The 26,403-nt window shown below is 42.7% G+C and overlaps 1 protein-coding gene across 1 annotated transcript; it reads right to left on the bottom strand.

Annotated features, from left to right (window-relative positions):
* Positions 1-1,562: 1,562 nt before the first annotated feature.
* On the bottom strand, positions 1,563-24,752 carry DDX52 (DExD-box helicase 52). Its single transcript, XM_041000805.1, has 15 exons — positions 24,640-24,752; positions 23,379-23,568; positions 17,509-17,636; positions 15,150-15,335; positions 12,936-13,079; positions 11,837-11,948; positions 10,787-10,859; positions 10,085-10,288; positions 9,835-9,925; positions 8,011-8,133; positions 7,763-7,913; positions 7,494-7,569; positions 5,507-5,578; positions 3,489-3,581; positions 1,563-1,747 (listed from the first exon to the last, which is right to left on the bottom strand). Exons 1-15 carry the CDS (start codon positions 24,724-24,726, stop codon positions 1,690-1,692), a joined length of 1,788 nt encoding a protein of 595 aa, XP_040856739.1. The 5' UTR covers positions 24,727-24,752; the 3' UTR covers positions 1,563-1,689.
* Positions 24,753-26,403: the final 1,651 nt, after the last annotated feature.

Genomic DNA, 26,403 nt, shown 5'->3' with positions numbered 1-26,403 from the left:
CTTATATTCCTTGTAAAATCTGTGGTTGTTTAACGAATATTTATTGTGAAATTTACTAGTAGTGAAGTGCTAGGTACTTCCAATCTTCAGATATACACAATTTCACAGATGGAAAAAGCCAAAGCCTTGAAAAAATTAAGTAACTGACTTTTGAAGAGTTGCAACAGTAAACCTACCTCTAGAATACACGGGAGTTAAGAACCTATGAGAACAAACAAGAAGTCATAGGTATTTGTTTTTAAAACCTGAAGCCAATAGTTTCCACTTAAATTCTGAAAATGAATATTTTTTGTTCTATTTGAAATATCCTATCTGTCCTGATACAAAAGGCTAAGAATAAAGGAAGAAAATTTAATTCAATGCTACCAAGCCACGTGCATGAGCATCACACTTGTGTAGCAAGTAGTTCTGACCACAATCATGTTACTCTAAGGCTCTGGCTCTGCTTGTATGAAGCCAATTTTTATTGCATTGTAGAAACTAGCAACTGAAAAGAATCCAATAACAGAAGTTCCCATTATCCTATAATCTTAATCTTTTAAAGATTTATTTTTATTTGCAAGGCAGAGTTACAGAGAGAACTTTCAGCCACCGGCTCACTCCCCAAATGATCACACTGAGCTGATCCGAAGCCAGGAGCTTCTTGGTATTCCACATGGGTGCAGGAACCCAAGGACTTGAGCCATCCTCTGCTGCTTCCCTAGGTACATTAGCTGGGAGCTGCACTGGAAACGGGGCAGGATAGTGCCTTAGAGGACGCCAGTGTCACAGGTCAAGGCTTAAGCTGCTAACCAAGGCACTGGCCCATGATCTTAACTCTCTGCCTTAGGCAGAAACCTGCTTATCAAGCAGGGGAAGGACCAGCCAGCATTGGGAAAGATCAACTGTAAGTGAATGAAGCTAGTGGTGGATCAAGTAATAGGAACATTCTTCCTTATCAAGATAACAATGTTTATCAGCTTTCAAGTAAAGCCATCTTAAATGGAAAGAGCATGGGTCAGTGATGGAAAACAAAGTCAGAAAGGAAGAGGCCAATCATGATCTCAGAGTTATAACATTATCAGAGCTGAGGATAACTACCTCACCAATGAGATCCAAGAACGGGCCAAAAAACTGAAAATCCTAGGGAACGGGAACAACAGCAACCCAGGGGCGAGTGGGTGGGGTCCTTTTTGTTGTAAGGTCACAGCAGCAAGGTCATCAACAAATTAAGAAATACTAAAATAAAGAGCAGAACTTCTTCCCGGGAGCTGGCTTGTCCTCCTTCATATCCATCCAAACTGGGTCAGTATGGGAGAAGTGATGGGGCCAGCAACCTCAAGGCTCCATTCCGAAGCTCTGGTCCAGGGGCCTGCAGCATACACACAGCTTGCTTTCCTTCACAGCAGAAAGGAAACAATCCCCAAGATTCCACCCCACGTGGGTGTCATTTTCAGCATATGCTTTTGTTCTTCTATAAGAAGTCTATCTCCAGGTTCAGAGAGTGCTCACTGCCCTTGTATCATCATTGAAGTCACGGATGAGCAGCAGGCTGAAGTGCCACCCCGTCAGTTCAGGGTGAGGATTCACCAGCCTACCAGCCAACTGCAGACCTTTGGCACTGGTGACCGTCAGAGCTGAAGTACTCCAGGACAGCTACGTTTGTGCTGCATCATTAAATTATTTTTCTAGGAAGAGGATTTGAAGTCTTTAACTTTTATCTTCAGGAGCGACTTTCTTCTTGCTTTTCTGACCAGCAAACTTTTTCCTGTGAAAAAGAAAGGAAAAAAAAAAAAAGTAAAAGAAAGGAAAGTTGTCTCAATAATTCTAGATAGATTTCCTTTCTATAATTCTGTAATTCTATCAGTTCAATAACATTTACTGAAACCTCCTGGTTACATTGCCAAGGCACTAGGAACACAGATACATCAGACATGACCTCTTCCCTTTAACAAAACCATAATTACCGTAAGACAGACATCTCAATACACTCACACTCAATACGACGCTGTGTGACAGATTCTAATCCTAAGCTAGTAAGAGGTGCACACGGGTTCAGTACTTATTAAGCACTGGACATGATTATAAGTACTCTGCATGTACTAATTCAAGTAATCTTAATGACTAATGAGTGAGATACTATTCTCACTTTTACAAAGAAAATGAGGAAAAGAGTTGATACTTGTCAGTCATCACACATTAGTCACGAATTTTAAGAGCTCTGACAGACTGATTTTAGAGCCTGGTGAATGGTATATGCCCCCATAAGGTGGTAGCAAAGGAAAAGTAAAGTTTTCAAGAAAATATCAATGTCTGCATTCTATATTTTAGTGATAAAGTTCTTAGGTGTATTTAACTCATTTAATACTCCTTACTTCAGGCCCTACAAACAGCCCAGTGTAAAGGAGAAAAACTGCATTTGGAACCAGAAGAAATGCTTCAATTTTTTCTTCGTTTTTTCCTTAATATACTGTCATTGGAAAGGCAGATCCAAAAACACAAACAGAGGCAGAGAAAAAAACTTTTCATCCACTGGATCACTCCCCAAAGAGCTGCAACAGCCAGAGCTGAGCCAATCTGAAGCCAGCAGTTTCTTTCGGGTCTCTCATGTGAGTGCAAGGTCTCAAGGCTTTGGGCCATCTTCACTGCTTTCTCAGGCATCAAGTAGGAAGCTGGATGCAAAGTAGAGTGACACGGACACAACTGGCACCCATATGGGGTCCTGACACTTGCAAGGGGAGGATGAGATATTTAAACCATTGCAGTAGGCCCCAAGAACTGGTTTTAACACCACTCTCCTATGTGACTTTGGGCATGTCACTTCACCTCACTATGTCCCTTTCTCCCTATGTATGCTCCACTTCTCAGAGCCTATTCACTTTAGCCCAGGATTATCCTGAATCCCAGGGACAGGGAACATCACTGAGCAACAAGAATCAGTCATCCTGTCAGGCTCAGCAGCAGGTCCTGAGGGCAGGATGGGCACCACAACAGTCAGGAGGAGTGAACTGTGCCAGCACTGTTGAGCAGATGAAGTCACTGTCTGTGGTTCACGCTTCCCCTTCAGGATCTGGCTCAAATTCTACTTGTTCCACTTCTGATCCAGTGCCTAGATAAGCAGGGGAAAAGGGCCCAGGTATCTGGGCCCTTGCACTCACACAGGGGACCTAAAAGCAGTTTCAGACTCCTGGCTTTGTTGTGGTCATTTGAGAAGTAAACCCATGGATGGAAGATCCTGCCCTTACCCACCATAACTCTGCCTTTCAAACAAGATAAATTTTCAAAAAACAAAGAAACCAGAGTGAACTGAATTTATATTTTCAAAGATGAAAAATCTTAGATTGCTAACATACAAAGATGGAAATTTTCTAAGATCAAATCATCCCAGTCTCCAAATCATACATCACACTTCTATCACATTATATAATGCTTAGACTAGCAATTTTACTTTAAGGAAAGCTAATGTCTACCATAAATAGATGAAAGAGCCAAACAGCAATTTTTCTTACCGTTTAGCCTTAGCTTGCTCTAAAAAAAATTTTGGAGTTGTACTGATACTTTCTCTTTCCAATGGCTTCTTAATCATCTTTTTCTTTTGTTTGCTGAGTGAGAAAGACAGGAGAAAAATTAAGTGCAAATTCTTTCAAAAGGGGTAAAACGAAAATTAATTTTGACTTTTCAGATCATAAAATTAAGTTTTAATCACCTACTAATTTAGGTGGGGTTTTATTTACTTTAATAAATTGTCTTTCCCTAAGAGCTCTGAGAGCCAGAGGGATGATTGACCTAATCAGTTTTTTTAAGATTTAAATAAATAAATAAATGAATGAATAATTTTTAAGATTTATTTATTTTTAGTGGAAAGGTGGATATACAAACAGGAGGAGAGACAGAGAGGAGGATCTTCTGTCCGATGATTCACTCCCCAAGTGGCTACAATAGCTGGCACTGCACCGATCCGAAGCCAGGAGCTAGGAACCTCTATCTGAGTCTCCCATGTGAGTGCAGGGTCCCAAAGCTATGGGCCAGCCTCCACTGCTTTCCCAGGCCACAGGCAGGGAGCTGGATGGGAAGTGAAACTGCAGGGATTAGAACCGGCGCCCATATGGGATCCCGGAGTGCTCAAGGCAAGGACCTTAACCACTACGCTATTGCGCCAGGCCTGACCTAGTCAGTTTTAACGCAAGAAACTGACTAAAATGTCCTGCATCAACCTTATAGCCTAACTTAAGGAGCTTCAGAATTTGATTTTCATCACCTAACTGTTTTTCTCCAGTTTTACAAACTAAAATAATCCTAAGTATATTTCATTCTAACAAATTTTTTAAAATTTGAACTTAAAATTTCAACAAAAAAACTGGCAAATATTTACAAACATTTTCAAGCAAAATGTACATATTGGGCCTGGCACAGTGGCCTAGTGGCTAAAGTCCTAGCCTTGCATGCACCAGGATGCCAGATGGATGCTGGTTCTAATCCCAGCAGCCCCATTTCCCATTCAACTCCCTGCTTGTGGCCTGTGATCACAGTCAGGGATGGCCCAAAGCTTTGGGACCCTGCACCCGCATGGGAGTCAATCAACGGACAGAAGATCTTCCTCTCTGTCTCTCCTTCTCTCGGTATATCTGACTTTCCAATAAAAAAAAAACAAAAACAAAAAAAAGTATGTCCTAAACTGCTGTAAAGGTCTTATTTTTGGAATTACAATTTATAGGAGAGTTTAAAACAATATATGAAAGCAGTCTCAAACACATACTTGTATACTCATATTACAGCAACAATATTCTCAACTGGTAATATAGGAAAGCACCCAAATGTCCATCAACAGATGAATGGATTAGTAAATGGATCATTATTCAGCCTTAACAAGAAAGAAAATTCCAAGAGGAAACACAGGCACAGAAGGAAAAATACTGTCTGATTCCACTCTGGAGCAGCAGTAGTGGAAACCATACAGTACAGTGTTAGTTGGCTTGACTGAGAGGGACTGGTCAGAAGGAAGGGATAGAGTTACAGATCTGTAAGACTGGAAGTTCTGCAGATGGAACTACCAACAGGCGGAAGCCACTGTCTTGCACACTGCGACCCAGTCAGGAAGGCTCTCCACTGTGGTGTGCCACAGGGTCTCTGCACACAACGGGATCCCCGCCAGCAAGAAGGCTCTCCCAGCCTTTACAACTCTAAGAAAACAATCTATTTTCTTTACAAATTAAAAAAAAGAAAAAAGGTAGCATGGTCAATTTTATGTTATATGTATCTTGCTGTAATTAAAAGGATATTTAAACAAAAAGAAAACTGAAAAAAAAGTGGAGCACAAATAGCAAGCAAGTAAAGAATACTACTACTTTATAAAAGATCAAAAACCAGCCAAAAAAAACTACTGCTTAGGGAAGGATGGATGGAGATAGATGGATACATAGATTCTATAAAATAAAGGCAAGAAAGCAAGCAAAAAAAACCCCTAAAGCAAGAATGTATATGCAAACACACAGAAAGAGAGAATCTCCAGGTAAATTCAAGACCATACCTTAATAATTTTTGGAAACCTTTTATATATTCTGGCACAGGACATCCAGCCTGCTGTATAACATTGGCAACACTGAAAAAGGAACCATAAACATAAACTGGTATCTTGTTAGCCCAATGTTAAGTATATAAACATCAGCATAGCATATCAGAAATCAAAAACATATAAAGCAATGGAGCGAAGTGTTCTGCTAACGCAATCAATGCCATTGGTGCTTGGAATGGATTATTGGGAAAATTCCATTAGATTGAAATTAATACATTGATGAATAACTTTAAGTAGCAATGATGCATTTATCAAGTCCTAAAAAGCTATCTACATCCAATCCTGGAAGAAACACTGACTGAAGCCAGAGTCAAGCTTTAATTTACTGTTTACTGTGGGGTGACAAACCTGCAGTAATGCTAGGCAACAACTTTTTTTAACTCTCACAACAGCGCTGATAAATGCTACTGTGATCTCACAGATGGAAAACTAATGTGCAGTTAGGTCGATCTTGTGGCCATCACAGTTGCTGGGTCTGTGAGTGACCGAGGCAGTCGGAACACACCACATTAAACGTACACACGCTAGGCTGCTCAAGGGTCAGAAGGTACAAACGGAAACCTCTGTCAGAACTGACACACAAACACATGCACAAATGCCCTTGGCCACAAGTGATTTTTTGTGAGAAAAGTGAAACATTATGCTATCAACTGTCATTATCCAAAATGCAGGAACCTTGGCTTCTGTTCTAAATTTCTGACAATGGGCTAAATTAAGAATCTAAATGTCATCATGTGTAATCCAGGCCGCAAAAAGCAATTACTAAATATATTAGGGTTGAATAATATGAAAATATTTTTTGCTATATGGCATGCGATCCTCAACTAAATATAAAACTTCACCTGCTCCTAAGGTAATGAAAGGGCAGACCATTGTAAGACAGAACACTAATGGAGCACGGCAGACTTGGGGATTAATTTTAAACTATTCACTAATTCAACATCTACTCAGGGTCACTAAAAAGGCCAATGCTATGGCACAGCTGGTGAAGCCATGGTGAGTGCCAGTTTGGGTGCTGGTTGCTCCAATTACGAGGCACCTTTCTGCGAATGTGCCTGGGGAAAGCAGCAGAGGACGGGCCAAGCATCTCAGCCATCCTCATGAGACCAGGAAGGAGGTCCAGGATCCTGGCTTTGGCCTGGCCCAGTCTCAGCCAATGCAGCCATGGGGAGTAAACAGGAGATGCAAGCTCTCATTCTGTTTTTCACTTTGTAACTCTGTTTTTTAAAAAATAAACAAATCTTAAAAAAAAAGTCTCATGAACCTGAAACTTTTGAACAGTTCCAAGTTTCAACTATATGAGGGCATAACTAAGTTCCTTTGTTCATTTTCCCTTTCCTCGTGGGTAAAATTCAGTGGATTTCCTTCCACCTTTTTTCTTTTTCCTCTCGGGAACCAAGCCAGACAGAGGTGAAGACAGACTTACCCGGTTGAGGCTTTTGGAATGGAAGTGGCTGTACCTCTTCTGGATTACTCATTAATGAGAATTCAAACCTCACAGGCTCTAAGTACTTGAACTTGAGCACAACACTGACACACTGTTCACTCTACTTCAATGTTCTTCATGCCTTCCTCACCCAGCTACTTTATGCATCTCAAGTTCAAGGCAGCCTACCCCAGCTCCATAAGTTGAGCTAACTATCACTAAACTCAGTGTTCCCAAAGGATCTGTTTTTATTTTTTATAAGAGTTATGTAAACCAAGCTACTGTATCTGCTATTAAACTATTTTATGTTACTGTACTATCTTAGTTCATTCCAGTGAGAAATTTTTTAGATAATTCGTTATGAAAACCTTTTACTTCTTCAGAAAAAAAAAAAAAAACTGGCTAACAATAACATTACGGATTTTTAAATGCAGCCATCTTGTAATTATGTTACCTAAAAATACTTAAGAAATAATTTTGTCTACTTAATATGAAGGGTTTTTCCCCAAAATTTACCTTCTTAATAACGGTTTATCATCTTCTGTGAAAAATGTAACAGCTTTCCCCTTATGTCCTGCTCTTCCAGTTCGACCTAAGAAAGATCAAACCATTTTTTTAAAAAGCATTTTTTTTTGTTTGTTTTGTTTAAAAAGGGACTCTTCAGAGCCATAAGTAAGTCACTAGATTTTCACAGCATTAAAAAATGAGCCACCTTGGAAGGAATAGTTGAGGTGCTAAAAGAGACGAGTACGTGACAGCGGTGAAGAAAAACAAAGGTAACTCACCTATCCTGTGGATATATTCCACAGAGCTGGTTGGGAAGTCGTAGTTGATCACCAAGTTCACGCCTTTAAAGTCAATCCCTCTGGCCAGCAAGGCTGTGCAGATGAGAACCCAGATTTTCCCCGCTCTGAAGCTGTGCACTGTGTTGTCTCTCTAGATAACACAATACATGTTCAATGCATTAGTACTGTCCTGGGACTGGAAAAGGGTACTTCATAAATTTAATGTCAACATATATGCTTGACTTTACCTGTTGCTGGGTTCTCTCTGCATGGATTACATCCACATTAATTCCTTCATATATGAGTTCATGAAAAAGTTCTTTAGCTCTTTCAATGGATTGAACAAAAACAAGAACAGGTGGATTGAAACCCTAAAAGAAAAGACAGCAAAAATTAACAGAGACCCAGTAATCAGGAAAATAAATGCTCAATATCTCAAAGAAGGCTCATAGGCTAACTTAATTCAATTGAGGATACTTTCCATTTCCAGTTTCTAATACCTCCTCTCTAAATCTGCCTCCATCTTCCTCATCGTTCTTTACAAGATGTTCTTTCCACTCAATCTCCTTTACTTTCCCATAATAATAGACCACTTTTTTCTAAAACCTGTAGTAATAGTTTTTTCCTCAAAAAAGGTTATATTTATCTAAATTTGAAAAGCACAGGGACACAAAGAACTGTATAGATTTGCTGGTTCACTCCCCAAAGGCCTACAACAGTTGTGCTGGGTGAGAACTGGACAAGGTGGAAGCCAGGAGCCCAGAACTCAATCTGGGTCTGCCATGAGAGTGGCAGGGATCCACCTTGTTGAACCATCATTTGCTGTCACTCAGGATACATTTCCTGTCAGCAGGAAGCTGGGTCAGAAGTGAACCTGACACCAGATATTCAATATGGGATATGAGCATCCTTAATTGGCTGCATCACAATGCCTGTTCCCAGGACTGCCTGTTTTATTGCATTGTTTATCCAATTACGGTGCTCCTTGGCATTCAGTTAGCTCAACAGTCTTATTCTTCCTAAGTTAAATCAAACCTCAGAATCAACTCTAGGTTTGAGCAAATTATATTCACATTTGCACCAACCAATCCTGCTTTTCTCATACCAGCTTTCTGTATTTTCAACTGTTCATTTTAGGCTTTTTATTTTAATTTACACACTACTTTTGTAATCCAATGAAAGTTATAGTGCTTTCTAACAGGTAACTACTCATTCACACAAAGTCAATAGTTTGAGATGGTTCATAGCCCTCAAACTTGGCTAAAACAAATATTGGTATATAGTTTCTAAATGAACATCAGTGAAGACCTCAACTTTCCTAGTGTTAAATAATACCCATAAACATATTAACAAAATGAACAATTGCCATATTTACTACCTGCTAAGAGTATTTTTTATTAACTTAATAACTAAAACAGCTTTATGAGGTAGATATTATCCTGCTTTTCAGATGAGAAAACTGTGCAGCCATTTCCACTAAGCTGCCCAAAGTTAGAAGGGTAGACATAGAATTTAATTTCTTTTTTAGAAGATTTTTTATTTGAAAGGCAGAGTTAGAGGAAAAGACAAAAAGAGATCTACCACACTCTGGTTTACAAACGATAGCAAGTACTGGAGCTGTGTCAAGTAGGAGCCAGGAGGCAAGAACTCCAGGTACTTGCCAACATTTCTGACCCTGCTTATAACCTACTATTTCTACTCACTATTTAATAGAGTGATAAACAGAAAACTTCACTCTGTGTCCCACTCATTCCACAGTGCCCCGTTCTTCCATGAGAAACCAGCAGAAGTATGGGGGGAGGGGAAGGGAGACATATACACAGGGAGGGAAGAATAACATTTTCAGGGTGTCAGGAAGATTTTCTTGGACCAGCTGGGGCTAGATGATGCACCATATTTAAAAAGTGAGCCTCCTTCCCTTGGAACAAGGGTTGGCACAATACCTTCTTACCAGTTCACATCCACATTACTAAACTTCATACAGAAGAATGACAATATAGTTCTGAGCCTCTTGTGGGTAATAATCTGAGGCTTGAAGTTTACCAAAATGTAAGAATGTAGTGCAAATATACCTTCTTAACGAGTTCTCTCATGGCCAGAAGTTTTCCAGTCTCAGATCCCACAAAGAGAAGTTCTTGTTCTACAGTCTCCACTGCAGAGTTCCTGAGAAGAAAATATATCTCAGTTTGCAAAGCTCAACTTCTGCTTCCATTTCTCCTCCCTGTATATCTGACTTTATAATAAAAATAAAGAAATCTTTAAAAAAAAATCACTTGCTCTAAAAAACAACCAGTGGGACAATGTAGGATGACAATCACTTACCTTGCTCCAATGGACACAGTGATGACGTTGTCCAAGTTGAGTTTGCACCACTGTTCAACATCATACGCAAAAGTTGCACTGAACATAGCTCTTTTGACCTTGTGGGATGTGCAGGCCAGGAAAATCGAAGCCAGCTGGTCTCTAAATCCGGTTTTGCCATCTTCAAACAGTTTGTCTGACTCATCTACTACCAGCCACTCAACACTAAGAATTAACAAAACACACGTAGACAGTGAACTGAAAGATCTAAGACTTTGTACTCAACAGTGGGGACTCAGGATACAGTTAAACCATGATGGCACTTCTCAGATCCACTGTTATCAAGCCACAAAAACGTCCAAAAATAAGCAGGAAAAAGGTGGAAGAAAACAAAGGAAGGAAGGAAGAAAGAGAGCTCAATATATACCTAATTCTACTAGACTCAAAGATGGGGGTGCTGCTGCAGCAACAGAGCTTTGGAATTCAAAAGATGCAAAAAGCTCTGGGGGAATCCTGTACTCATTGCTTCTCAGAATGTGCAACTTTCTTCCAGATCAGTTATTTTTTTCTGATAGTTTAATGAGCAAACAACATTCTTAGCATCAACACTCACAGAATTAGGGAAATGGCAAGCTTCAAAAGTTGTTAAAATAAGCAATCTAGGACAATCATAATTGGTCAAATGAAAAGCCCACACACACAAGACATTATCATTATCTGTACCTTGTTAAGTCTATTCCTGGTGGATCTTGCTTTAACAAATAGATTAATCGATTTGGAGTAGTCACAAGAATATCTATAGGAAGAACAAATGGTAGAGATTAGAAACACAATTCATCTCTCCTGAGCTTGAATTCTGGCTAATCACTTCAAGTAGGAAGGGAAGGAGGAATTATATTCACCAGAAAATAAGACAAAAGTTGCCGGCTTCCTTTTACTCAGCTAATACACAGGTTTTCTTAACCCGTCACAGCACAAACCATATCACTACCATGTTTTTATTATACTGCAGCAGCCTTTCTCAACTTCAGCACTAGACTACTACATAACCTCACAATTCTATTTTCACACTTATTTTCCACAACAAAACTCTTTAAATCAGGGGTGCAGAACCTATTTTTCACCCAAGGGCCATTTTACTTATAACAATGTTAATGACCCATACAGAGCTATCAACTTAAACGTTAGTTTACTATAGTTTTAACGTACTTTGAGTCTTGCCTATGATTGCTTTGGCAGGATCAGAGCAAAGGTCTTCACAGACCTCACATGGCTGATGGGCTAGACCACTCGCCAGTACCCAGCTTTAAAGTAGGTTTGCTGGCTGATACGAAAGCAAGGAAGTCAGCCATTCTTATCTTCAAGGACATTTGCACAGCAGATTTGAAGTCAATGGCGGAGAGCATGTTTTCCCAGCCTTGGTACTGTCCATCACTCGGGCCAGGTAACTTTTGTTCAAAGGGGGCTGTCTTGGGTACTGTCAGATGCTTAACAGCCTGGATTATTTCTGTCCAGTTGTGAACACTTAAAAATTGTCCCCAAATATTAGCTAATCTCCCTAAGGCAAAGAGGCAGGAAAAATTGTCACCAGTTGAAAACCTCTGGCATATATTTCTAAAGCTACTGGGCAAGGCGGGGGAGGGAATTTCCCTTCACTTCTCTAAAAACCAAAACATACCATAAATATTTCTCATACATGGCTCTTATATGGCCAAAATATTTATTACTGCTAACTCCCTGATTTGGGCTATATCCCAAGCATACATTCCTTACCAAACTTCTTAGATGACTTAGGTCCAAATTTCTTGGCTGCCACTGCTGCTTTGTGAATCATGTGTATTCTGAATCCTGTTCCCTCAGAGATTTTAGTTAATTCTCGGTGAATCTGAAACACAAAATGATAAAGACATGAGAACCTAAGATATTTGGGTAAATGTACAGTCTTTTCTTACATGAATAAAATAATTATCAACCCATGAGTATCAGAAATTAAGCCTATAGTAAACTGTAGACTAACTTGTTACCTCAGTATCTGAGACCTTAGCGTATCAAAACCTAGTAGCACCTTCATGTCTAGTAAATTAGTTTCAAGAAATAAAACTAATATACTTTAGAACAAAATACTACGATCAGACTATTTTGCACGTGGCAGGTTTTTCATGTTAAGTACCACGGGAGAGTGGAAATCTCTGTATATTTTGACTTTCTTAAAAATAAACATAATGGGCCCGGCGCGGTGGCGCAAGTGGTTAAAGGTCCTCGCCTTGCACGCCCGGGATCCCATATGGGCGCCGGTTCTAATCCCGGCAGCCCCGCTTCCCTTCCAGCTCCCTGCCTGTGGCCTGGGAAGGCAGTCGAGGACGGCCCAAGGCTTTGGGAACCTGCACCCGCGTGGGAGACCCAGAGGAGGCTCCTGGCTTCGGATCGGCATAGTATCGGCCCGTTGCGCTCACTTGGGGAGTGAATCATCGGACGGAAGATCTTCCTCTCTGTCTCTCCTCTCTGTATATCCGCCTTTCCAATAAAAAAATAATAAAAATAAATCTTAAAAAAAAAATAAATAAATAAACATAATACTTAATTTTTCCGAGAGAGAAATAAATTTTAGAGGAACTACTTTATCCCAGAAGCCTTTCAACTTCAGTGATCTTAGAGCAGTTATTAATATATGAATATGAAAACCATATTTTACAAAAGCATAAAAAACCTCAGGCTGGCATGTATGCAGCAATCCACAGAGAAGTGAGCTCTGTGCTGCACACCTGACACTGGCGGAAGGCAGTCGTATCTTTCTGAAACTTCACTGCCCTCCAATGAGAAAGATCAATGAGGTGGACAATCGATCCATTTGTTCAAAAGCTGGAAGCCATACCTGGCTGGCAAGTTCTCGTGTTGGGGATATGATCAGTGCCCGGAAGCCTTTATTTGTGGGTTGTTTCAGCTGCATTAAAATAGGAATGCTGAAAGCCAACGTTTTCCCAGATCCTGTAGGAGCAGATGCCAGAAGTTCTCGACCCTACAAACACATAGTGTAAGTACTTTTTCCACATTTGCTTTCATAACACCATCAATCTTGGCCACCACAAGTCCAACAGGGTTTCTGAGTACTGCCCCTGAAGTCCACCTCACCAGGCAGAGAATGCAGACAACTAAAACCCAGAGATAACTCACAACCCTCAACTACAGCCAGTGTATCCATTTCTCTGCCACAAAGCTGTTCGGTCAAAGCAAATTATAAAGCCAACTTTCTGTCCTTGTATTTATAATGCTTCATCTTCAGGGGTGCTTTTCTTAAGTAACAGAATGGCTGAGGTTAAGAAAATAAGACTTGAGAGTGATTTATGAGTGACAATCTTTCAAAGGGCATTCTGATTTTTAAAGTTTTAAGTTGAAATCCAGAACAGAAACAATCTTACATGGAAACTAACAGCGAATTTGCTGTGATTGGACTCAACCATGTTATCAAATGCATGAATGTGTTCTCATCTTAGTTATCAAAGACAATGAAAAAGACTGACATGAGGGAAAAGCTAACTCAAGCTCTTGGGCTACCTGAACCAAAGACACCTTGACAATGCAGCTGGAGGGAAGCCTGTGGCTATAAAAGACATCTCATAAGGATACAAGTTTGTGTCCTGGTTGTTTTATTTCCAATCCAGCTTCCTGCTAATTGCCTAGGCAAAACATCAGAAGACAGCCAAGCATTTGGGTTCCTGCTATGCTAGGAACCTCCTGGCTCCCAGCTTAGGCCTAGCCTAGTCCTGGCCATATGGCCATCTGGGCAGTGAACCAGCAGACAGAAGATTCTGTGTCTTTCCTTCTCACTGTAACTCTTCCAAGTATATAAGCAAATCGTTTTAAAAACTTAATTTTCAAAAATCTAAATTAATCTGTACCTCTACCACCAGGTGAACAAACTGCAATATACTTACATTCATTTAATAAAAATACTACTTCATAACAAATCATTGATGTATACAATATGGATGAATCCCAACAACACTATGTCGAATGAAAGAGGCCAGAAGTGAAAGTATTAATATGCACGATTCAAAGAGAGGAAATTCTAGAAGAGGCAAGACAAATAAATGGAAACAGAAATCCTAACAGTGACTGCAATGGGAAGGTACAGGGTGGAGACTGCACATTAAAGGCATGAGAGAGTTTTCTAGGACAAGAAAAACACTCTACATCTTCAGGAGTATTGGTGACAGAGGGAATACAATGTGGAAACTCACTGAATTGTAAAGTTCAAAAAATTGTAAAAATCCATGCATTTGGGCCAAGCATCACAGCTCAGTAGCTGCATCTTTGCTTTGCATACGCCAGCATCCTATATGGGTGCCAGTTCATGTCCCAGCAGCTCCACTTTCCATCAGCTCCCTGCTTGTGGCCTGGGAAAGCAGTAAAGGACGGCCCAAAGCTTTGGGACCCTGCACCCATGTGAGAGACTTAGAAGAAGCTCCTGGCTTTGGATTAGCTCAGCACTGGTCATTGCAGACACTTGGGGAGTGAATCAGATGATCACAGATTTTTCTCTGTGTAGCTCTGTCTCTCCCATAAACCTGCCTTTCCAATAAAGAGAGAAAGATCTGAAAACAAAACAAAATCTATGTATTTTATTATATGGAAAGTATACTTTAAGAATAAAAAGTTGGGGAGAGAGGTGCAAAATAAGTCCATTTATGTACAACAACTCAAGAAGGCATCTGCATTTCTGAAACAGAAGCCTAATCTACAATGTAAAAATAAAAGTCTTTCACCCTCAGAGGGTTCACATCCTAGTAAAAAGGAAGCAATAGTTGGTACAGACACATACAGCTATGTAAAAATAAAATAAGTGTTGCCCCAAACAAACAAAAATCCAAGGAAAAAGGTGTTGATAAACTTAAAAAATCACATAAGGGTATTTATCAAGACAGGCTTTTATGGGGGCACAGGTGTTTGAAACGGACTCTAAAAGCAAGTGAAAGATTTTAGCAGGAGAGGCAAGTTTGAAAAGAGGATTTCTAGAAGAAATGCAAGAGAAGGCAAACACACACACAGCAAAGAGTAAAAATAAAGCATTGTAGTCCTTTGTACTCACATGTAGCATAACTGGAATGGCTTGCATTTGGATTGGTGTAGGCACTTGGAAGCCTGCATCTAGAATGTTCTGAAGCAGTCGAGAATTGATTTTATATTCCTGATCCAGTTGCTGAAATGTAGCAATTGGATCAGGAAGATCAGTTCCTTGCACATGAATTTTGTGTTTATTTCGGAAGAAGTTTACCTGAAAAGTGAGAGAAAAGGGCCACCATAAATAAGGTCAAATAAAAACACTTTGAGATGCTGAAGAGTTGTAGCAATTTCCAGGCTAAGCTTTAGTGACACTTGAAACTTTGTGCTTAGATCTAACACAGCTACATAGCTATTAGGTACATTTCATGCCAAGTCATACCTTCCTTCCCAGCACTCCCTACCCCCAAATGATTAATTTTATGTATCTGAATGGCAGAGTTACAGAGAAAGGGGGAAGAGAGAAATCTTCTGTTGGTTCACTCCCCAGCTGACCACAATAGCAAAGCTCGGACCAGGCCAATTCACCAGGCACGAGATTCATCCAGGACTCCCACATTGGTACGGGAGTCCAAGAACTTGGGCCACGTTCTCTGCTGCTTCCACAGGCACATTAGCAGAGAGCTTGACCAGAAGTGGAGCAGCTGGAGCTTGAACCAGCATCCATATGGAATGCCAAAGTTGTAGGCAGTGTCTTAACCCACACTGCTACAGCCCCAGCTGAATTGATTGCTTTCTAACAACAAATTTTATTTTGGCTTTCTTTATTTAAATGTATCACTAGCATGGTGCTAAGTAACACCAGTACAGAGACTTCAAGAAAGCAACACTTGCACTCTTTCCTTTGCATGGTTCTTCAACAAGCACCAATACTTTTTCATAATTTACCCTAAAACTCTACATATTAAAACTAAGTGCTGGGACCGGCACAGTAGCCTAGGGGCTAAATCCTTGCTAAATCCTTGCCTTGAAGCTCCTGGCTCTGGATCATCTCAGCTCCGGCCACTGTGGCCACCTGGGGAGCGAACCAGTGGATGGATGACTTTTCTCTATCTCCTTCCCTCTATATATCCGCCTTTCCAATAAAATAAACCTTTAAGAAACAAAAGCAAAACAAGGAACAAGTGCCAGACATGAAGTACAGAGTTTATCTATACTTGGTTTGTTTCCCCATTCTTTGGTCCAGACACAGCCAAATGCTGGCCAGCAATATGGCACATACAGAAATGACAAAGATACATCTTGCTGTTTCTTCTACAACTGATATTCTTTTCTTTCTCAGGTTATAAAAACAGGCTTCAACGTGGGGTCAGCACCATGACAGTCTCTGTTGGCAATGTTAGCATCCCATATAGTCGCTGATTCGAGTCCCAGCTGCTCCACTTCTGATCCAGCTCCCTGCTAACACCTGGGAAAGCAACAAAAGACGGCCAAAGTTCTTGGACTGTGTACCCATGTGGGAGACCTGGAAAATGCTCTAGGCTCTTGACTTCTGACCAGCCTAGCTGCAGCCATTGCAGCCACTGAGAGAATGAACCAGCAAACGGAAAAGCTCTGTGTTTCTCCTTTTTCTGTACGTATGCCTTCCCAAATAAAATAATAACAATAATTAAAACTTTTAAGTTTTATTTGGTAAACATAATTTGGCTTCCTTTCTCTTGTATGTTGAACTCATGAGTTTAGGAGAATTTCCTCTAAGAAATTCAGGTCTCCCACATGGATGCAGACCCCCCACCCCCAGCACTTGAGCTATCTTCTGTTGCCTTCACAGGCCACAAGCAGAGCACCAGGTAGAAAGTGGAGTAGCTGGGGAACAAACTTGCATCGCTATGGGATGCCAGCACCTGAGAGGCTTAGCCTACTATGCCATGGAACTAGCACCTGAAATTGTAAATTCTAAATACATTAATTTTGAAACTTGAGTAGGTCATAAATCTCATACCTGTGCATGTAACTTTAATTTTAAATTTACAAGCCATACAACAATACAGAACTGCTGAACTATCAAAATCACTTGAACAGGACCTTCAGAGCAAACCCCACATTGAGGACACTGAGATGGTGTGGCTTCTCTCCTCATCTCTCCCCTTCCCCCTTATGCAGGAAGCAAAGAAGAGAATGTGGAAACATTGGTCTCACCCACTTTCCTCTAGTCCTCGACCCTTCCACCTAATCAACTATGTAAAAATTACCAAAAGTAAAATTTATACAAGGGAAAAAAATTTACAGGTCATAGCACATTACTTTCATTAAAGTTAAATCTAAACAAATAATTACTCTTCTACCTGAAAAATAAAAAGTTTGCTTTACCAAAAGCAAAGCCTGAGTCCAATGAAAATGTCACCCAGTCAGAGCAATGTACTTGTAGAGTTAAGGATTTTACTCACCTTCTCCTTTCTGAGATTCTCCAGTTTTCCTGATGTTAGTTTAGGTTCTCCTTTAGCTCTTTCATCTTCGATCTTTGCTTCCACAGATGATGTCCACTGGATAGTGCTGTCTTCTTGCAAAGTAATTTCTAAAAATAGTTAGGAAAAGATTTGAAATGCAACAGTTTCAGGTGTAGCAAACAGTCATAGAAGCTCATCGTCTGGCTTCCCGCTGTCTGGCCCCAGAGCACACGCACGCATGGCTACGCTTGAAAACAACAGGCATTTAGCTGAAAAATTACTTAAATGGTAAGGAAATTTCAACAAGGTAGCCAGCTTCTCCATAACCAAAGAATAAGCAACTAGAAAATAATTACAATGAAAGGATGATGTCACTTAGCAACAGCAGTGAGTGCATGACCGTCCTGGGGCTACTCAGTGTTACAGAGAGCAACTCACCCTAGCTCTGTGACCACGAATTCAATATTATTTTGGTGACTAGAAGAGCTGATTTTCAGGTCTGTGTGAGAGAGAGTAAACATATACAACTAGCTTCTGAATGATAAAAGACTAGTTTTTCAACTTCAGTGAGGCAAAAGTGGCATACCACAAACCACATACATTTTAAGGTACATAGTTTGACAAGTTATAACACATCTCTATATCCACATTCAAGATTATTTCTGTTTATCTCCTCAAATTTCTTTGTGGCCTCTTAGAGTAATCAAAAACCATAGACATGAAATAGAATGGCAGTGGCCAGGGGCTGGATTTGTTGAGGAACGCAGAAGCATTGTTAAGGCCTGCAAAATCACGTGGTCTAAGACCTGCCAAGGCAACCACAGGTGGGGCTCAGAACTGAACCCATGTAGCAGGCTGTTGACCCGGCAGGTCCGCCCGGCCGTTAACGGGGGTCAGCAGCAGGGTAAGGGTCCCCCCGCTGGGTTCATGGGTTCATAACCACAGCTTTACAACAGCTCTGGAGACGGAGGGTCTCCAGCTAACCAACAGCATGACCGGATACACCTATGACCAATGAACTACTGCCATCGAAATGGTAAGTTTGTAACATGTATATCTTAATATAAACAAAACAGCAAAAATCACCAAATGTCAACATGAAGACCAAATGAGAGAAAGACATCTAGTCTGCAGCTATTTATAAAATGTCAAAATGTGCAAAACGAAACAACGTACTGTTCGGGGACACATGCTTCCAAAATAAATAAAACAAGAAAATAAAAGCCCAAGGTAACAACCAATCAAATTTTCTACTATAGATTAGCTTGCCTTTTCTGGAATTTCATGTCAATGGAAACAGGGGGTACAGATTCATTTCAGCCTAGCTTCTTTCAGCCTCGATAGTTATTTTGAGGTTTATCCATGCTGCTGCATGTATTAGTATTAAAAACAATTTATTTACTCAAAAGGCAGAGGAACAGAAAGAAGAAGAGAGAGAGATCTTTTATTCACTGGTTTGCTCCCCAAACTGCTACCACAGTCTGCTCTGGCCAGGCCAAAGTCAGGCGCCTGCAATTCCATTCTGGCCCTCCGACGAGCGGCAGAGGCCCGAGGTGCTGGCTCATCTCTCACTGCCTTCCCATGTGCAGCAGCAAGAAGCCGGGTGGGAAACAGAGCAGCTGGGACTCATCAGCACTGACATGGGATGCCAGCATTGCAGGCAGTGACAGCTGGCCACAGCCCCCAGCCCTGAAAAGTTTACATTTCATTACTATATAATATCACCTACTTAAGGACACTTAGCTCAAATAAACTTGCTATGAGTTTCTGACAAATTTTCCTGAAGATAATTTTTTTCCCCTTTTGGTGGAAATGGGTGGATAATAAGGCATAGTTAACTTAAAAGGCGGGGGTGGGGGGGTGGGCGGGGGGAGGGGATCCTGGTGCAGTAGCCTGGTGGCTAAAGTCCTCATCTGCACACCCAGGATCCAATATGGGTGCCAGTTCATGTCCCAGTGGCTCTGCTTCCCATCCAGCTCCCTGCTTGTGGTCTTGGACAGTAACTGAAGATGGCCTAAAGCGTTGGGACCCTGTACCTGTGTGGGAGACCTGGAAGAAGCTCCTAGCTTTGGGCTGGCTCAGCTCTGGCCATTGAGGCCACTTAGGAAGTGAATCATTGAATGGAAAATCTTCCTATTTGTCTCTCCTCCTCTCTGTATGTATGACTTTGCAATGAAAATAAATAAATCTTAAAAAATACGCATTTCAGGACCCAGTGTGGTAGCCTAGTGGTCAAAGTCCTCGCCTTGCATGCAGTGGGATCTCATATGGGCACCAGTTCTAATCCTGATGGCCCTGCTTCCCATCCAGCTTCCTGCTTGTGACCTAGGAAAGCAGTCAACGACAGTCCACAGCCTTGGGATCCTGCACCTGCATGGGAGAACTTGAACAGGCTCGAGGTTCCTGGCTTCGGACTGGCTCATCTCTGGCCATGGCAGCCGCTTGGGGAGTGAATCATTGGACTGACGATCCTCTCTGTCTCTCTTTCTCTCAGTATATCTGACTTTACAATAAAAACAAAATAAATCTTTAAAAAGAATTTCTAAATTGTTTCCAAAGTGGTTGTACCACTTGATTATTAACAAAGTCAGAACTTTTTGTTATGATTTTTTCCCTACCTGTGTAATTCCTTTTCATTAATACTATTTAAGAAAAAAAAGTTGGGCCCAGCACGATAGCGTAGTGGTTAAAGTCATCTCCTAGCACACACTGGGATCCCATATGGGCGCTGGTTCTAACCCTGGCAGCCCCGCTTTCCATCCAGCTCCCTGCTTGTGGCCTGGGAAAGCAGTCAAGGACGGCCCAAAGCCTTGGGACCCTGCACCCGTGTGGAAGACCCAGAAGAGCTCCTGGCTTCTGGCTTCAGACTGGCTCAGCTCCAGCTGTTGCGGCTGCTTGGGGAGTGAACCATCGGACAAACGATCTTCCTCTCTGTACATGTGCCTTTCCAATAAAAAAAAAAATCTTTTAAAGAAAAAAAAGTAAATACATCTTTAGAAACAACAAAAAGAACAAAAAGTTTTAATTTGATGTAGTCCAATACACCAAATTTATCTTTGATGATCTGTGCTTTTAGCTTTTTAAAGCAGCATTCATATATTTCAAAAGTCAGAGGCTTTTTAAAAACTATGTTTTCTTCTAAAAGCTTTGTCATTTTAGATTTTATGTTTCAGTCTGAGTCAATCCAAGATAACTTCTGCTTACGCTGTGGTATGAAGGAAGAAAAACGACGTTCACTCTTTTCCCATCTGGAACTAGCACAACTTTACTTTTTAAAGATAGTGCTTGTATTTTCCTGTTTAAAGTTTACTTAAATGGCAGAGAGACATCCCACCCATGGGTGCACTCCCTAAAGGGCGACCACAGGTGCGACTTGATCAAACAGAGCCCAGCTGGAACTGCAACTGGCTTTGATGGATTCTGAAATCACACAGGGGAAGAAAAAGCTGTCTAGTCAATAAACATGCTATGCTTCTCCATGCTGTTGGATTATTTTTTACATATTATAATGCACTGTAATGAAAACATGCTAATATTAGCATATGAATACAATCTTGAAATGGGAAAGAGCTGAGAGAGAAGCCTGAATACACACGGGAAATAAAGACACAAAGGAAATTGTCTTTCCAAGGAATCTTAATAAAACAAAAAAGCAACTCCCACAGAAAGGTAAGTAACATGATAAACTAGAAACACTTGTAAAACATAATATTTGGAAACAGAGCCAATTTCCCTCATAATGTGAGATGTTTACCAAGTGAAAAACCAGATGAACAATCTGATACAGAAAGTATGTAAAATACACAAGTAAACAAATTTATAGAAAGAAAAAAATTTTCATACCAGGAGTCTTCAGAAAGGTCATGGAGGGGCCGGTTTTACGGTACAGTGCGTGAAGCTAGCACCTGCAATGCAGGCTTTCCTTACGGGCACGGGCTTGAGTCCTAGCTGCTCCACTTGAGATCTAGCTTCCTACTGATGGCCTGGAAAAGCAGCAGCAGATGGCCCAACTACTCGGGCTGCTGCACCGATATGGCAGACCTCCCAGCCCAGGTACTTGCGGCCATGTGGGGAGTGAAGCAGCACACAGCAGACGGCCTCACCAACACCCTGGCTCCATTAATTTTGGACTTCAAATGGAAAAAAAAAGGAAGTCACGGAAAAATAGGAATGGATTCCAAGTTTTATTTCACTGATGTAGTCTTATCCTTCAATTCCATTTTTTTTTTTCACAAACTTTCTGAGTTAGTCTTAACACATTGTGGTGCCAATGGGCATCACAGTGACCTTTGAAAAAACAGTGCAAAGCCTTAGTGGCTAAAGCCTCACCTTGCAAGCACTGGCATCCCATGTGGGTGCCGGTTTGTGTCCTGGCGACCCGACTTCCTATCCCACTCTCTGCTTATGGCCTGGGAAAGCAGTTGAGGATGACCCAAAGCCTTGGGACTCTGCACCCATGTGGGAGACCCTGAGGAAGCTCCTGGCTCCTGGTTTCAGATCAGTTCAGCTCCATTCATCGTGGCCACTTGGGGAGTGAACCATTGGATGGAAGATTTTTCTGTCTGTCCTCTCAGTAAATCTGATCTGCCTTTCCAACAAAAAATAAACCTTAAAAAATATGCTCCCTTTATGAGTTTCTGCTAACAAATTCAAGTCATTATTAATTCACAATATCATGAATTTTCCGATTGAAAAGATATTGATCTATGCATGAGATGGTTTCCAAAAGTAGATGGAAAGATGGGATTCAGAATAACGTATCCTTGAGCTTTCTGACTCTCCCCTGTGTGTCACAGCTCTGGTCTACACACACCAGCAGCCATACAGTTACGGCATATATTTGTGCATTCCTGGTTGGCCAACAGTTGAATGTTCTTCCAAAGTTTGTGGCATGTCTTTTTACCCATCTTTGTAGAAGGGTTTGCCAAACTTTCTTGCAGTCAGGGAAGGAGAATTAAAGTGTTACTGTTGCAGAACAGTAAAAGCATGGAAGCAAAGTTGATGCCCACCATACCCGAAGCTGCTGAATTAATTACGGGCCTTCCTACAATGTGTGATGGGATAGTTCGCAGTGTCACAATGAGTAACGCACTCTACCTCCTACTGGCTCCAATCTCTAAGACATCCTGTCTGGCACTGTGGGACAGTGAGTCAACCCACTGCTTGCAAATGCCATTGCTCATGTCAAACTGCCAGTCTGAGTTTCCAGCTTGGGAAGACAGCAGAAGATGGCCCAAGTTCTGAAACTCCTGCCAGCCACACGGAAGATGAGAATAGTTTCTGGATCCTTGCTCTGGCCTGGCCCTAGCCCTGTCTACTGGGAACAGCCACGGGGTGAGCCAGAGACGGAACATCTGTCTCTCCCTTCCTCTCTCCCTGTCTCTCTAACGCTGCCTTCTAAATAACTAATCATTAAAAAAAAAGGCAATTATCCATATATGACAGTAGAGAAAAAGATTCTTATATACACAAGTCATGACACAAGTCGGTCAGGAGGAAGAACAGATAACACACAGAAGGGGTTACATAAATATTCAGTAGAGTGTTCGAACAGCTGTTCAACCCCAGCAACCATCAATCAATAGAGTTTTATTCACTGGACTGGCAAAAAGTTTAACACTAATCATATCAGCAGCAACAAAGTTTGGAGGTCATTTTGTTGTTAACCCCTTAAACAGGGAAGTGCACATGCCCTTTCGCCAAGGGAGTGTCGTTTGGGGGACGCTTTCCTGAGGAAGGGCCACCCGCACAGGGATCCTCCCTGCAGTGACACGTGCAACCAAGTGTTTGGCAGCGATCTGAATGACATTAAAATGTGACTCGCACTAGACGGCCTGACTTGCAAACAGAACTACAAGTCAGAGGCTAACCTGAAGCCATCTTCCGCCTCTTCTTCTTCCTCTGCCTTTCAGCTTGGGCTTCTTCCGTTGCCTCATCCTTTCCCGGCTGCCCAGGGGTCTGTGACGCTGCCCGCTCATCTGGTGCCGACTTTTTGTTTCCAAAGAAGTCCAGCCCCTGCAGCGCCTCTGAAGGATCCAAGCCGTTCTTTCTTTTGCCTATCTGGAAACCCGAAAAGTTGAAAATTAACCCTACAGACACAACAGCACTGTTTGACCCCAGGCAGGTAAGGAGGGCGGGGCTGGGGACAGCACTCCCCCTGCTTTAAGCCCTCTCACCAAACCCATTTCAGGATGACAAGCCTGTCTGAGCAAACGTAATTCAAAGACCAACAGTGCTCTTCAAGGTAGATGCCTGCTGTCAGTCACAGCGACGCGCAAACACGTGCACGCACTTCATGCTGCCAACAGGGCTATGGCGCAACGGGAACGTCGGGGCAGCAGGCAGTTCGGTAACCTGACCAGGGTCTCAAAACTGGTCACCAAGAGCCACATAATCTGGCTCGAAAAGGAGAAAAACACACTACAGTTCCAGTAAGAAGACCCTTCCTTCTAACCGGCTCCTCCCACGCTCGGGGCGGGCAACCACGTGCACGCCACGCTGAGCCCAGCCGCACGCGGGCCAAGGGAAAGGATGGCTTTTCTCCACCCTGAGGTGTTCCTGTTTTTAAGTCCTTTCCATTCGGTGCCAAGAGTTCCTTTAGAAAAAGACTCCAGCTTGGCCGTGGCTGAGCCAGGAAGCGAGAACAGGGCGTTTCCGCGGCGTTTTCTGCTCGGAAAGCAGTGCCTGCAGCGGCCCCGAGCCGGGTGGCGCTGCGGGAAAAGCCGAGGGAGGCGCGGAGGGTGCCAGCCCGGGTGTCTGCCGCTCGCCGGGTGTCCCCCGTTCCCCGGGCCCCGCCGCTCCCCGGGTGTCCGCCGCTCCCCGGTGTCCCCCGATCCCCGGGTGTCCGCCGCTCCCCGGTGTCCCCTGATCCCCGGTGTCCCCCGCTCCCCGGGTGTCCGCCGCTCGCCGGGTGTCCCCCACTCCCCGGTGTCCCCTGATCCCCGGTGTCCCCCGCTCCCAGCCGCTCCCCGGGTGTCCGCCGCTCCCCGGGTGTCTGCCGCTCCCCGGGTGTTCCCTGATCCCCGGTGTCCCCCGCTCCCCGGTGTCCGCCGCTCCCCGGGTGTCTGCCGCTCCCCGGGTGTCCCCTGATCCCCGGTGTCCCCCGATCCCCGGCCCCGCCGCACACAGTACCTGGAACCGCGCCGCGTCGGCCGAGAAGCGCCTCACATCGAATTTGGCGCCCGCACCGAGGCGGCGAAAGAGGTCGTGGGCATCCATGTTTACCCAGAACGCGCCGCGCTGCCTCTGCGCCTGCGCAGGGGACTTGCTGTCGCCCGCCCCGCCCCCCCAGCGGCTTCCGGCGAAGTTGGCAGCGGAAGTGGCTCCGGGAGGCGCTTGAGGTGGTGTGCCATGGCGTAGTTTCTGGTTATTTGTAACCTTTTAAACTCTGTGTATTAATACTTTGTTGTGCCGGGCACTGTTTTGCACCTTTAAGCGTACTACGCAGTGAACAACACCCCCTAGGTTCCTTTTCTGAGGAAACGTACCTCTTGGTGGAAACAGAAAACAATGAGCAGATAAGCCCCCAAAATAGCGTTGGTGACTGTATGGATAAAGTGAGGACAAGCAGCCCAAGTCTCTCAGATCTTCTAACTAGAAACTGGACTTTTAATCTGAACACGCTAAGAAATTAGTAAAACAGCCCGGCGGCGTGGCATAGCAGCTAAAGTCCTCACCTTGCATGTGCCAGGATCCCATATGGGTACTGGTTCTAATCCTGGCAGCTCCACTTTCCATCCAGCTCCCTGCCTGTGGCCTGGGAAAGCAATCGAGGATGGCCCAAGGCCTTGGGATCCTGCACCGTGTGGGAGACCTGGAGGAAGTTCCTGGCTCCTGGCTTTGGCCGTTGCACTCACTTGGGGAGTGAATCAGTGGATAGAAGATCTTCCTCTCTGTCTTTCCTCCTCTCTGTATATCTACCTTTCCAATAAAAATAAATAAATCTTTAAAAATAAGGATCGTGATAACTTCTGATGAAGGAGCTGGTCAGTGATGTGCAATGGAGGGAGCATGGCTGTAGGGGAGCAGAAAGACATTTGAATTCAGTTGTGACACTGAATAGTTTGAACTTGGATGATTATTTCACTAGTCTGTACTGCAGTTTTCTGGTAAAACAAAGATGATAGCGTGGTAACATACTGAATACTGGCGGTAATGCAATTATTTACCACACAGCATGCAAGTTTGTTTAAAATGGATCACGATTCTAGGTACTTACACAATTCCAATAAAAATACAGGATATAGATTGTAGAAACTTTAAAACATTTGGGGAAAATTTAAACCCAGTAGGTGGCTAATAAAAATTACTTCCTTTAAAGGGTCATCCCTTAGAGATGTAATTCTTGATATATATATTTTTTGAAGATGTATTTATTTTTATTGCAAAGCCAGAAATACAGAGAAGAGGAGAGAGAGAGAGGAAGATCTTCCATCCGATGACTCCCCAAGTAACTGCAACGGCCGGTGCTGTGCCAATCCAAAGCCAGGAGCCAGGAACTTCCTCCAGGTCTCCCACACGGGTGCAGGGTCCCAAGGCCTTGGGCCGTCCTCGACTGCTTTCCCAGGCCACAGGCAGGGAGCTGGATGGAAAGTGGAGCTGCCAGGATTAGAACCAGCGCCCCTATGGGATCCCGGCGTGTTCAAGGCAAAGACTTTAGCTGCTAGTCCACTGCACTGAGCCCTGTAATTCTTGATTCTAAACTGAAGTCCCCTGAAGAACTTCAAAAACAAAACAAAAGACAACTGGGTACCATCCCCAAGACATTCAGCTCTAGAGTGGCTCCCTGAACACAGATTTTGAAAGCTTATCAAGTGATTTTAATTGCAGTCCCAGTTGAGAGTCACAGCTGGAAGTGTGTTGCTCCTCTGCTTAAGAAATGCTTCCTCATCTTCC

Source organism: Ochotona curzoniae, unplaced genomic scaffold, assembly GCF_017591425.1.
Source record: "Ochotona curzoniae isolate NIBS_2020 unplaced genomic scaffold, NIBS_Ocur_1.0 scaffold_2453, whole genome shotgun sequence".
In the NCBI taxonomy this organism is placed as follows: domain Eukaryota; kingdom Metazoa; phylum Chordata; class Mammalia; order Lagomorpha; family Ochotonidae; genus Ochotona; species Ochotona curzoniae.
This window is presented reverse-complemented; position numbering and strand designations above follow the sequence as displayed.

What these genes read in the sequence shown, in the direction of transcription:
- DDX52 (XM_041000805.1), bottom strand. Translation starts at nt 24,726, where the DNA reads ATGGATGCCCACGACCTCTTTCGCCGCCTCGGTGCGGGCGCCAAATTC. An exon ending in GAGGCGGAAGATGGCTTCAG is followed by an intron (nt 17,637 to 23,378) that starts GTTAGCCTCTGA and finishes AACTATTTTTAG; the next exon opens with AAATTACTTTGCAAGAAGAC. An exon ending in AGAATCTCAGAAAGGAGAAG is followed by an intron (nt 15,336 to 17,508) that starts GTGAGTAAAATC and finishes CTCACTTTTCAG; the next exon opens with GTAAACTTCTTCCGAAATAA.